The 14,564-nt window shown below is 38.5% G+C and overlaps 1 protein-coding gene across 4 annotated transcripts in view; it reads left to right on the top strand.

Annotated features, from left to right (window-relative positions):
- Positions 1-14,564, top strand: part of ARHGAP6 (Rho GTPase activating protein 6) — a 338,498-nt gene that overhangs the window by 290,470 nt on the left and 33,464 nt on the right. For all 4 annotated transcript variants that reach the window (XM_061998798.1, XM_061998789.1, XM_061998807.1 and 1 more), the window contains exon 3: positions 5,682-5,753. In XM_061998798.1, coding sequence (XP_061854782.1) covers positions 5,682-5,753 — 72 coding nt within the window. The remainder of the gene's footprint in view (positions 1-5,681; positions 5,754-14,564) is intronic.

Raw genomic sequence — 14,564 nt, 5'->3', positions numbered from 1 at the left:
AGGAGGGCAATGTAGACCGTAAGGAGAAGTGGTGTGAAAAACAGAGAGATAATCCAAGGTTTCTGAAGGAATATCTGGGTCACTAATGGAGATCTTCTCATATGTGTACTGGTGAGGATGAGTGAGAGAGTGAGCAATGGAAAGTACCTGTAGACTCAACCCTTCTGATTTTGTATTCCTTTATCTGCTAAAATCTGTAGCTCCCAGCTCTCCAGTTGAAATTGTTTACCTTCCATCTGCGCTGCAGCTGACAGTGCTTTGGAAATTACTGTATGGAGACAGAGCATTTCAACAAGTTAACCTAAATAAATATTTCAAGATGGACATTTATAGTCACTGAAATGGCTAAGTAAAACCAGCACTCTCTTCTTCAGTAGGGCAGCTCAAGAAGCAAATTTGCTTTGTATAGTGACCCAAAGAAGCTGTTTCAACCACAAACACAGTGCAGCTGTCAATGGGTGAAGTGCAAGTCTTGTCTTTATTGTGCTCTGTCAACAGACTTTAGCAGTGTTTTCTGATTTCAGAGTCTCTATGACTTGCAGTATTATGCTGGCAAGAGAAACTATAGCTTGATGTTCAGCTTGCAGGCAGAGTGCAGGAGGCTGGCACTGGGGAAATGTGTCACTCAATGAGTGAACTGACAAGTCCTTAGGAGAGGTCAAACTTGTTGCTTTGTGATGCCATTGGTAGTCATTTTCAAAACACAATAGATCACGCTTTTAGAAAGTACATTTTTTGTTTCTTTAAATGCAATTAGGTCCAATTACTAATGACTAATAAGGGAAAATGGCCATGAATATAGCTACTATGAGGAAGTGTTTTACAATTTTCACAGTATCAACTTTTTCATGCATTTCTGTTCTGATAAATGATCTGTGTGATATTCATCTCTCACATAATTCCTCTCTTTATACTGTATGAAAATAACCCTTCATTGTAAAACACGACAATTTTTCTTCCCTAAATGGACAAGAAACATTATTATAAGCAAAGGAATTTGCCAATAGATGGGGAGGGGAGTTCTTTTTACTCAGTAATCCCATAAACAACAGAAGATTTTTTTTTTGTCAAAAACCAACTGAGTTAAATTAGTTTAAAGTCTCTATATTGATTTAAGATTAACAAAATTAACAAAAAAGTGTCCTTACATATAGGTAACATAAAAGGAGCATCTATTCTTATAGATAATCCACAAGGCCATGTGTAGGAGAAGGAAATGCTGAAGAATCACGTTTTTGTTACAGGTTCGCTTCAAGCTTTTCTCATCAGGGTGCATTCCGTGATCCTGTCATAGTGTCATAAAAATGACTTAGAGAGCTCAGGTGCTATTGCACTTTTTACTGCATGTTATATTAATTATTAAAGATATATTGAATTAGGGCTTCACAATATAGTGACCATCAAGTGACATAATAGGAAACTAGTTGCCAAGAGTTCCTGAATGTTAACTTCAGGTATGCCACTAACTGTATCATCTTCAGTTCCCTGTACCTAACTGGCGATGCTTTTGCTTATGCCACCAGTTACCTACCCAATAGACTTGGTGATTTCCATGACTTTAAAATGAGTAAAGCAGTACTGGAAGTGAATAACAGTAACAGGATTCAGACTGCATTCTCTCTCTCTTTGGGTCATATGTGGTGTTGGTAGGTGATCCTGTGCAAAGAAACGGAGCAATCCATCATTAAAAAAATACAGTTTTCTTTCTTTCATTTTTTGAACTTTCAGAGCTGAAATTTATATATTCTCACTGTGAAAATGGCTTCTTATTACCTAGTTTGTTGAACTGTGGTCTTATTAGAATGAAATCTAGGCCCTGAAATAAGCTAAATAAGATCTGGGATTGGAGAGTGTAACTGCTAATTAAACCGTGTTAGTGATGTCACTGCAGGTGAATTTCAACCTTAACCCAAAATTTCCAAAATAATAATCTCAGAAGTAAAATTCCTTAATTCTTATCCAAAGTCACTATATCAGTGCAAATACTCTTGTATTCTGTAGACTGTTGTCCAGAGTGTGTGTCAGAGTCCTAAAAATGTGACCTAATTTTTCAAATAGAAAAGTCTTTTGGCATTGACTGAACCTGAAAGTGCTCACCACTTTGGAAAAACAGGTCACATAGCAATTTAATATGCACTCAGGAGTTTGATTCCAGACTCTTGGTCTTTTAAATATTCATCATGCTAGTCTTAATGTGTAGATGCCCAGAGATGTCTGCATTGCAGTGAAAAATGCAGCAAACCTATAAATAAGTAAGCGTTGAACAAACCAAGTTCATTTCTGAAAAAGATGATCTGCACAGCTGCCTGAGCAGGTGTTCATCAGAAAAAAAAGTAATGAGTTAACAAAGAAAAAAACCCCAGCTTCCTTCACTTTTGACAATTGCTATCTTTTGAGTACTTCTCTCATCTTAGTAATATTCTTGAGTGGAATCTGTTGGAGGAGGAGCATATTGTTAATAGAAGACATTAAGTGATATTTATATACACAAAAGAATGGATAAAAGCTCAACAGCATTTATCATTTTATGGTTTAAACACTTCCAAACTGTGATTTAAAATACCAGTCCACATATAATAGCACTTTGGGCTGATAAAATACTATTTTGCCTAAGTATTTACTAGTTAATTTTAAAATGTACAGTAGGTATGATGCATGGTGAAGGCTGTGGATATTGATTAAATTCTCAAAACACACTGTACATAACAAGCGCTAAGCATTATTCTTATGATTTGAGCTTGTTTAAGAAGTAAAGCTGTTAGAGTTGAATGTTATGAATATTTCATCAGTGTTCATGCTTTATGTAACCTGAGTCAACAATGATTTCAAAACATATTTATTTTTACAAAGTATAGATTGTAGTTAATCACCTCTTTTGCTGAGGAAGAGAAGAACTGGAGCTGACCTCGGACCTCTTGGCAGATCATCTAATCTTTAGCTTTTCACTGAGGTTCTTCCCAGACTTATTTTCATATGAAACTCTTTTCCTCTTGGTATGGAGTAAACTGTGAATGTAAATGATCATAGCTCCACGGCCTGCAGTGGAACTGCAACTATTTGCCCAATATAAATATCTCTCTTCTGTTACTCTGCCCAGCTCTCTTTGCACAGCACTACACAGAGTGGACTCTTCTGTATTTTCTGGTTTGTCCATTCTCAGTGCTTCTTGCTGCTTACATTCCTCTGAGCCTGAGCATCGTTTGTATTCAGAATTCGAGGTTTACAGAGACAAACTGTCATTTAATTTGTCATTGCCTATGATTTAATGAGTAATTACTTCAGTGTTGGATTTCAAGGAATACCCATTAAGAACAAGGTTCATGAGAAAGCATTGATAGTTTGGCCCTAGAAGTCATCAAACTTGGTTTCCTTGTAGATTATGAGTGCTATTTGTTCATATGTTTAATATTGAATACTATTCATTTTTCCTGTATTTCCTGCACTAAAACAGTCCAGAAGTTGCTATTGTATAACAGCAAAACTCTCTATTTCACATCCAATTTTGACTTTTGTTCTCATCTTTACATCTTAGTGTACTTCAGTGAAATGTCAGAATATCAATAAATGGGTCTTTGGAGAATAAGGCTCTAAGACTCCAAAGAACTGTAAGTCATTTATCAAAAGGCTACTGCAAAGCAGTAATTTGAATTTCTAATGCAAAAAGTATTATAAAAATGATTTTATCTATATAAAGCCAGAACACAATGGCAGTAGGTAACCCTATAAAAACAAACTATGCTGTCAGGTCTATGTAGGTGGGCTACCGACTATTCATGTTGCCAAGAGGTGAAAGAAGAATTTCTGTAATAAACTCAGTCTTCTCAAATGGAAATGTCAGAAGGCATGAAAAGACTGGGCATATTAATCAATCAAAGTATGACTTTGAGTTATGAACCTAACACGTGGCTACAAAAAAGGAAAATCTAATCATAGACCAAATTAGGCAATGAATTACCAGCATTATATTGCTGAACTCTGGTCTAAAATACCTTATCCATTCTAATCAGCCTCATTTCAGAGAGATTAATTCTCCTCAGAGCAGATGCAGAAAAAGGGGAATTATCGTAACCTGCAAATGATAATCTACCTCAATAAATGAGGACTGAGTATCATAGTTAAGTGAGTGCTGGGAGCAAGTACTCTCTAAATGCAGAGTGCAAGAGAAGTTGCTCACACCAGTTACACAAGGTAAAAAGAAATGTTAATTTTGAACTAAAGAGGATATTAACTTGCTATGAAAAAGTCAGAATTTGTCCACCTCTCTCCTGAGTAATGTTCTGGATGCAGCTTTCAATAGGAGTTGAGTGAAAATTATGGGGAGACAACTTGTGTTCACTTGCAACCCCTAATTGCTAAGATGAGAGTTAATTGACAAAGATCAGCTTCGATCTTCTGTGTTATGTTCCTTACTGTAAAAGACCATGTAAGACACAGGCTTACATAACTAGAATAATATTTTGAGGCAGATTATTTGATGACCTTCTTGCCATAACAGTGAAACACAGATGCAATATAAGAAAAAACTATTTCACCGTGAGGGTGAGGGAGCCCTGGCACAGGCTGCCCAGAGGGGTTGTGGAGTCTCCTTCCTTGGAGGTCTTCGAGACCCACCTGGACACGTTCCTATGCGACCTGATCTAGGTGAACCTGCTTCTGCAGGGGCATTGGACTAGATGATCTCTAGAGGTCCCTTCCAACCCTACCGTTCTATGATTCTATGATTTTTGAGTTTTTGCCATGTTACGAAATTAGTAAGGCAAAAGTACCTGTTTGTGAACCTTTAGCTAGAGTGGTGCCTGTGTTAGTATCAATCCCTGTGTTAGACCTTTTATGTTGCTTTGGAATTTAAAAAATTTAAAAGTTACAAGTTAAAGCAGACCCATATCTTAATCCCTGGTATTTGTTGAGAACTAATAAATAAAATGTGTTTCTTTGACTTTTCTTTATATAAGATTCTGCTGAAAAAAATAATGATAGCCAGCCTTTTGACATAATTGTTTCAAGAATGAACCTGCCTAGGCTATTGCTCAAAATCTTTGGTCCTTAATACCTTAGTGAAAACTTGGATGGTATATAGGGTGCCAGAACAATAACTTCTCTGAGACTAATCCATCTGAACCAATCTGGACATGCTGTACCAAATTGCCAGCTCCTAGTGTGAGTTCAGATCAGATGGGTCATGAGAATGTGGTCAGCTATCACCCAACTGGTATGACTGGTATGCAGAGCTTATCCTGGTGGTTAGTAATTCTCCCTCTCCAAATACTATCCTCAGCTCCACACCTGAATTATGGACTTGTGACCATGGATGCGGGCTAACCAGTAACTTTTAGGTGTATGGTACCTTGCTATTAAAAGCATCCAGCAACAAACGCCGTTGTGAAAGTCTTCAAAATTAGCTTTCCCTTCTGCCATATAGGCTGCATGACTACATGTGTAGATGTGCCCGGCAGCACAAAGTGGGATATATTTTATTTCCCCAGTACAACCTCGGCACTTGAGAGAACAAAAGCAGCACTTCATTGGGCTAAAGGATGGTGACAGTCCCTGGACTTTGTGAAATGTATCCTGCACCCTTCCTAACTGCTGCCATCTCACTCCCTGTTCCTACAACTTTTGCATCAGTCAGTTCAGCAGTTTTTCTCTTCAGTTACTTCCTCTTTCTTTTTTTCTTTTCACAGATGGACAAAAGAGGAAGAAATCATTAAGAAAGAAACTGGACTCATTGGGAAAGGAGAAGAACAAAGACAAAGGTAAAATAAGATGGGTACATACGTACTGTTTGTGTCTCCAGTTTTGCATATGAGGTTTCTTTGATCTTATATATTTTCTGGAGTAGGAAAATATTACTGAGCTGACATACTGCCTAGGTATTTTATTTCAAAGTTGAAAAGTATGTCTTGTCTTTACTATTTTTCGTTAGTGCAACCCAGGTCTCATCAACTGAAAGCTATTTCCTGGAAGAAAAGGAGTAGCTAAAGGACTACGTCTTTTCTTCCTTGTTATTTCTCCCCATTTTGTACATTCAGTGGAGAATGTGGTCTGGATAACAAACGATCCAGTTGTTACTTGCGTTTGCACTCTCCTCTTTCAATTTGCAAAGCACGTGAACCCAGCCTTGCCCAAGCAAGTCAGTTAGTTTGCTTTTCTTTTTTTTAACCTTGGTAAAACAGCCATTGTTTAAAATGTATAAATGATTGAGTACTACTTATCAGTTGGATTTTAATAGAATCCATGTGACATGGCTTTACAGATATGGTTGTACTTTTTTATTTGGACATTAATCAACTGTATGGGCTGTGTCCTAATCCACTGGACTTGACCCATGATTTTCAGCCATTTGAACTAAGTCTGGACATGAAGAGCTGAAAAGTGTCCATCAAAATGCAGTTTTCAGCACATAGATAATTGCACACTTAATTTTGTGTTTCCACCTGAAAAAGAAGTTCTGCAAAAGTGGTAGTGAGACTCACCTCAGCTTCACAAACACACACATAAATACACACATTTATAACAAGAGAAGTGATTTGATTAATCTGATGTTATTTCTTGTGATCTAGTTTGTCAGAAGGATGAAACTTGGAAAATCCATTGAAAAAATGAACATCCCCATTTCAAAGTTGAGATATTTGTCAGGAAGTGTTTGAGGTTTTTTTAAAGATTTTTGTTGGGTTTAGTGACTTCATAGATAGGATTCTTATTTTCTTGATTTAAAAGTGCCTATGGAAAATATTTGCATTAGTCGTTCTAAAACTGAAAGTCCCATGACACATGCTTTTGGATAAATCAAATGGCCTCCCACTTTGCATTGTGAGTGCCAAATCTTTCATTTGTTATGAGAATTACTTGTGGGATTGAATCTACATGCAAAAGGAGTCTTTAAGGAAGAGATTTCATGGTTTTATAGCCAGTTTTGGGGGAAAAAAATCTATTTCATACTGCTCCTACCAATGCATTACATTTGGTTGCAGTGCAGTTAATCAGTCTTAGTTTCCTTGGGTTTTTTCCTCATAGTTCTCCATGCAGCTAATAGTGCCAAGCAACACAGGCCTGTGCAAAACCGTCCCTGCTTTTCAGTGCATTTGGCAGATACTGATCTTCATAGAAGTCTGTGGGGTGCTCTTCTGTATCGGAAATGGGTAACTGCTTCCTGCTTACTTAGGTTTTTTTTAAATATATTTGGTCTCTCATGAACTCTTGATGCACGAAGAGCTTTATATTTTCCACCCATACGGATAGCACAACTTTGGTAATCTCCTTTGAAAATTTGTATTTAGAAGCTCTTCTGAGAGTTCGAATACATATTTTTATTCTCACATTTTTTATTGCAGTAGGAGATTTTAGCAGTAATAAATTGATTTGATAATTCACGAAAGATCAAATTTTGCTGCATCACCCAAACCTGGTGGATCTTTGCAATTGCACTTCCAGAACTCCTCCAATGCCTGTTTGGTGTGGTACCTTGACAAATTGATAGCTTCCTTTGATGCTGCATATAAGTGCTTAACCCGGAGTTACTCTTTATTCCTCTGAAGTCTCTGTTGCCTTAGATCTTTCAAAGACTAGTTTCTTACATTGTATTACACTCTTCTGTGATTTCCATATGGCCTCATTTATTTCAGCTGACCTCAGTTTCTGACCATTACACAACTGTACTTACTGAACACTTACCGATCATATTCTCTGCTGTTACATTTCTGTTCAGGGACTGTTTGCATGATAGCCTTTATACTCCAGTCAGTAACTTTGGGCATATGCTTTCTTGTCTTATTCCAATGGATTTTATGAGTCCACTTTGCTGTTTAGGGCTCATTAGTTGCCCACAGCAAAGGTCAGCACTTTGTACTTATTTATCTTTGTGTATATTTATCTACTTCCTGTTTTTCAGCATTGCTGGTATCATCTGGTTAACTATATCCAAGCATTTTTTAAAATCCCTGTGCTGATTCTCTTAATTTTAATTCCTTTTTAAAATTTATTCTTCTTCTTTTAACTTCAGGCATTTCAAACATGACTCCTCTGCTTTTGTCCTCTTTCTCCTATCTTCCACTGCTCTGTTCTCATTTATAAAAATGTCTTACATGCTTGCACTGTGTATAAAATATTATAGTAGCACCTTCTGAGGGAAAAACGCTGCAGCACTGCTCAGAAAACCTTATATTTCTCTTTCCTTTGGGTTGTCTGTATTGACAGTGTTGTTGGCTTGGTCAGTAAGGGTACAGAGGAAGAGGAAACTGGAAAGAGTCAGGTTCCCAGCCAGGTTGTGTCAGCAGTGAAAAGAAAGCCATATTGGCTCTTATTTGTTACCAACAGCAAACTTTAGGCAAAACCAGCCCAGATATCTGCAACATCACTCAGATGATAACATGGCTCTGCAAAAAAAAATGTCAAGCCTCGTGCTGCTGGTCTCCATAAGGATGAGCCTGTTGTGCCCATATCATGACTGAACCTCACCACCTTCCCTGAACAGGGGTCTGTGTGACACCCAAAATCAGAGTTAACCTTCCCCAGTGTGTATATGTGTCACAGTGAGCTGGAAGTATTATCCTGGTCTGTTCAATGGTTGCTTTTTCTCTAGCATTTCTACCATTTATTTTATAAAGAAAGTATCTTCCATTTCTGGGCAACCGATGCAAAACAAACACTCTGCACTGTGGATGTGGATGTGCTCACACAAAAGCCCAGGTGCACACACTTAGCCACTCGAGCAAGTCCCTAGTCCTTGTGCCTGAAAAGAATGCCTGCCTTCTGTTTCTTTTTGGGTTTTTTTTGGGGGGGTGTTTTTTGGTACCTAGCCCAGCTGCACCATTATCGGAAAGAAACAGTGAGACCAGACTGTAGGATGTCAGAGGGGCAGTAGGGAAGCAAATTTCCAGAACACTTCATGCAGATGAGTTGTGTCTGTCTTGACACAAACAGCATTTCCATCCCTTCAGCATCACTTTTGTAAGCACAGTTGCAATTTGAACAGTATGTAATCAATTCCAAATATACTGAGTTTCCTGTATCCCAACCTAGGAGACCCCACATACCAGGACAAGTAAGAGCTGAGGCAGCCATGTTGTTCGGTTTTGCCTGGAATATGTGCCACCTGAACATTCTTTTTTTTTTAAGAAATAGGCTTCTGAAGGTTAACACAGCACCGTGTGATCCTGTGTGGGAGTTGCAGCCAAAGATACTGAGATGTGCCTGGTGCAGGAAGGCACAGAGATGGGGAAAAAAGGTCACTGTGCTGATCAGCAGGGATACATGATGGAGGCCCTGCTGCAGGGCACACAAGGCGTGAGCCTTGCACAGCTTCTAGTGCATGCGGTCAGCGTTGTGTCTTCATGTGTGGGCAGTTCGTGAGAAAGAGCAGGGAGGACTTGTGTCCTTGGCCTTGATTGGCAAACCTTCTCCTTTAGCACTGACATGCACTGAACCATCCTATGGTGTAGACTTCTGAAGTTGCTCTTTCTGGGGAGGTACCACTTCTCTCTGATTTGTGCCCAAGACTGTTCTCCCTCACCCCACCCCACCAGCAGTGTGTGCTTAAAAAGATTTAATCACTCATGTTTTAGGACTTGGTCCAATCTGTGATGATTTTACTCTCCTAACAACATAGTTTATTTAGGTGAATAAGTTGATCAACATGTGTAGCTTTTAAGTGAGAGTTTCGGCAAACTTACACTTCTGAAGGCCAACAAAGACACTAAAGTAGAATTGAATGCTCATTAAATGAGGTTCTTGTCTTTATTTTGCCCTTTTTGACAGGTACATCTGTTGTCATCTCATCTTTTAATGAGATCTTTTAATTTAAAAACAAAATTCTAAACCAAGTGTTTTTTCAGTTCTTTTTACATCTCTGAATGAGTCACCAGAGCACACTTGCCGAATGTAAACAGACAAAACAGGAGAGCAGCACTCCACCCAGATATTTAAGCAATCTTTTCAGCTTCTATCATTCAGTGTCTTTGCTTTTCTCTACCCAGCCTGCTTGTTATTAATGGCCATCATGACTTTCAATTGTGCTGTCCCCATATGTCTCCAAACATTTGCTTTAGCTGTTAACAAACAGTACTCAGGGTGGAGGAGCAGTAAAATGTCAGTGCTGCTCGGAATAAGAAATTCTCAGGATGCTCTGCATGCTGGCGGCCGGGTAGTGTTCCCTTACAAATTCACTGCTAATTTTGACGACAGCAGAAGTGGAGCCTTTTGTCCGTCTCCTGCCAGTGATACGGGTGTCAGCATAAGCATGCCTACTTGTAAAGTGCACACAAGCATTCCTGAGAGGGATGCCTCTGAAAAAGGATTTCTCTTAGAAGATTTTGTCGGAAAACCATCTTTATTTTGCCTTGGTTCCAGTGAACCCTACAGGTGTACCAAGAGACCTGTCATGTGATATATTGAGCAGCTGGGTATCATCCCTTTTGCTGTTGTTTGTGTGAAATGTAAATCCTTGGCAGGTTCATCCATGAGGCCTTAGCAATGCTGCTGTATATGCTGGAGTTCCTGAGAAGAGGTTTTCCTGGTAATTCTGTGGCATATCCAGATCCAATAGTAAATGTTTGATTTTTTTTCTTTAGTTCAGAATTCTTGAAAATGTATTCCATGTTTACTCCCCAGTCATGCTTAACAAATGTAAAGGTATTTCTTAATGTTTGCATTTGTTCCTCAGTAATTCAACCTATTATGATGCTAGAATGCCTTGGCACAGCCTAAGATGAGAGTTGAATAGATGAACTTTCTTTTTTATTATAGTTTATCAGAAACATATTTTTTTCTCAAGCCTTTCCAGCACCCCACTGTGCTTTTTAAAAAACTTAAAAAATGTTTTTCTTGCTCTCTAGGCATATGAAAGGAGGTTTTTTAAGGAGCACACTAAAGTACTAAAGTCAACTAAAGGATTGAAGAACCTGTCAGTTTTACTGTGTTCTTTTTTTGGAAAAAAAATCTAAAACTGTCCACAGAAAAACTTAAAGTGATTGCAAGGGCCTTTTATCACTCCTTGAAAGTTGGTGAACTCTGACTAGCTGGAGAAGGGAGTTTCAGCCACAGAACTGATGCTGTGAGAACACTGTCTTATCTCAAGTCTTCTGAGTCAGGGCAGGATTTTGACAAACCTTCAGGTAGAGAGAGGGAGTTTTGCCATTCCCATTATTGATCAAGTTTTCCACTTACCTTATTTCCTTGCTTCACTCACTCCCTCTATGGATCCAAATTAATTTCAGTTACAAAAACAGAGTTACCCAGTCTGGCTACTTGGGTATATTAACTTAAAGACCCTTTTAAGTCCATTGAAAGATCTCTTTTGATGCATAATAGTCTCTAAGCTCTCTCCTACTCTGTTCCTGTCATTTAAATAGAGGTAGTACAAACACCTCATTAGATGCTGGTCACAAGGTTTTAGCAGCTCAAAACCGTTAGTTAAAAAGCTATACTTAAGATAAAAAACTCCAAAGTGGTAAGGACACTATGCAAAGTTGCTGTATTGTATGCAGTTCACTTTGTTGACATTGAATGCTTCATTAGGGTCTAGAATATAGACCTCACTGGTTCTTAACTGACTGCTATGGTTTGTGGGATGGAAACCATAATTTTCACTAGCTGAAACTTTAAAGAGGTTGTCAAAACTATACTTGAATGGGGTGGCATGAGCCCAAGTAGGTTAACTATATGGATGGATGACATCCTGGATGTCATCATTTGATTAGCAAAGAAAAGGTTTTCTTGTCACTGAAACTCTCATTTGTTCTGGTTGGGAGTCTTTCTATGACATGCTGCTTTGTATTAGAAAATGCTGATTTGCCGTCACAGAAAGATTTCTTAACAACATACCAGTTTTTATCAAAATTTTGTTAAGAAACTTTCTTCAGCTGCAAGATGAACTTTCTGGTAGGAGAAACTGTGCACTTCTCCAAAATAGCTAATTATTTCCCATGCCAGTAAACACTGAAACCCAGAGTGGATCAAAAGTTAAGTCCTTATATGCTACTTTTGGGCTAAGGGATATGAGTCTATATTTCCACACTGGTTGCCCAGAGTGCCAGGTTGTTTTATATTTTTACATGGTGCTTTCTGTGAAATTTCTTTTTAAGCTGCCCACTCTGATGATTAAGTGATCAAATTTTTATTGGTTTTACAGAGAGTAACTAACTTAGTAGCTTTGGCAAACACTTATTATATGCACAAGAGACCAAAGTTTGAGCCTCTGCTCTAGGGAACATTTCTTCATACAAATTAAACATCTCCAACAGCAGGGATCCCCAGCCTACAGCAGGAAATAGGCAGTTGGAGCTTTTAACTAGATTGTGAGACCAGAGCCTCAAACCTACACATCTTATATCTGAGTCAGTGACCTTTATTCCTCATCAATGGGCTGCTAAATGCTTTGCATGACTACAGCCGTTCTTAATGAATCTGAAATGGCAAAATTTACCCTAATGGATACAACATTACCTGCTGAAAGAGAAAATTGTTGGGATGGAATACTTCTGAAGAGTGGTGGGCAAAATACACTCCCTACTGTCACCCTTCACAGCACAGACACACATGCACACACTCTACTTGTGGTGGGAACTTGAGGCTGGAGCCAATCTGCGGAAGGGTGCAACCAATTCTCTTAATTTCAACAAACGAGCAAAAGTTTACTGGTTTTGCCAATTCCTTAACATAATTACCACTGCCAGACAGCATCATTTCCATCTGTATTTAGTCTGAAAATCAGCCAGTTGGTTTTCATCCAGTTTCCCATCTCTGCCAGACATTGAGAAATCAGGGAAGTGGTTCATGTCCTCTGAGGAGGAGGCCTGCAGCAAAGCAGCCAGAGCAGAAGTTCAGTGTCCTTTTACTGCTACACAGGCATGTTGAACAAGAGCAGTTAAAAAGCTGGTGTCCTACACCTGAAGCTTTTCAAGGGGGAGCAACACCTACCTCAAAATACCAAGCACTACATAACAAAGTCAGAGAGAGGGTCATTTTAATAATCTTTTTTTAAGCAGTACTGAGATATCACCACCTGCTCATCTTGCCCCAGTTGGTCCTAGTTCTGTAGGCATCAATGGCATCAATGTGCTGTAGGGCATTGCTGGGCTATGTACTATGTCCTATCCCAATGTGAAGCACAAGTGGCTGGGAGCCAAAAATCACATAAATATTTCATGTTTAGGATTTCAGTTGGCTCAGTGGCTTTTCCCAGGAAATGTTGAGTAAGGGCAGACAAATAGAGGTGCTGGAGGTATAACAGAGTACCTGATTAGACGGCCAGAAAGGGTGAGATGTTGTGTATGTGTCTTTCAAGTTTGTGGTCTTAAATGTTCATTGGGAAGATGATTCAGAACAGTAAATATTTTTAATACTAATAGTCTCATCATTTTATAGGCACACTCTGCTGGGTACAGGAGGGATGGGTCTAACTCTGGACTGCTAGAGCTGGCAATCCCCAAATTGCTTGATATGCATGTGATGATGTTCTTTCTTGTCCTAAATTAAATGCAGATGGTTTTAGATGTCATTCTACTCATGGGTCACCTCCAGACTTACTTGATATGTGAGGCTCTGCTTCCTGATTTAGTTTTGTCTGGCCACCAAAGTTAGTTCATGTCTTAACATTTCATACTTCTAAAGAGCGGTAATGTTTCTCAACAAATCAGAACAAGGGGCCCTTGTCTCTCTAGTATGATAGGTTAGTACTGTTTTCATTCAATATTCATAAAATATACTCTTCTTTTTAATGCCTTACTTTAATCTTAATAATAATGCAAGCCTAGAAAAATGGCATCAAAGATATATTCAGATTTAACCCCCACGAGCAAATTTGTCCTTTAATAATTTAGACAATTGTGACAAAAGAGAGGGGTAGTATGTAAGAATTTTTTTGTTTCCTTTTTTCTTAATTTTTCATTTTTCATACTTACTTAAAGAAAGAATATAATTTTTAATCTCTGGTGCTTTAATTATTCTTGATCCAGGTCTGAAGCTGAAATCTAGTAGGAGTTGCACCCATTTCACCAGAATGAGTGGAGTCAATAGCTATTTTTTTCATTGCATTTGAGCATGAAACAGTTCTAGTTAGCAGTCTGGCCCAGTGGTTTTGGCTCTACTCATCTCAGATACGTCTAGATTTGAAACTTAATGATGAGAACTCAATGTTAGTTGTTGTTGGCTGATTCACTATAGAGCATTTCAATAAATGCTCTTTTGTTACAGTACGGTTTTATTGATGTGGATTATGTTATTTTTGATAATTGAGACAAACCCACATTCTCCTGTATTTCTATATGTCTATATAGATTAAAGCTTAGTCTGAATAGTGGATCTCCATACGGGTAGTTGTATAACATCCTTACCTATAATGAGACTGCTGTATGTGGTTATACCCCTTGACCTTGGTGCCCTGCAGCATTTCTGAGAAATAAACTATTCTGAAACGCGAGAGAGCTGTAGCACAGACCAGCTTGGCTCCTCTGTCTCAGGATTAGGTTACCGGAACCTCTGATGGCCACCTGCTCTGTTTTCATGTAGTCAAAGGTAGCTGACTTCCAGTTGCTTTCAGTGGAAGTTAAGATCTTGATCTGTACCCAAGC

The sequence above is a fragment of the Colius striatus genome, chromosome 1, assembly GCF_028858725.1.
Source record: "Colius striatus isolate bColStr4 chromosome 1, bColStr4.1.hap1, whole genome shotgun sequence".
In the NCBI taxonomy this organism is placed as follows: Eukaryota; Metazoa; Chordata; class Aves; order Coliiformes; family Coliidae; genus Colius; species Colius striatus.
This window is presented reverse-complemented; position numbering and strand designations above follow the sequence as displayed.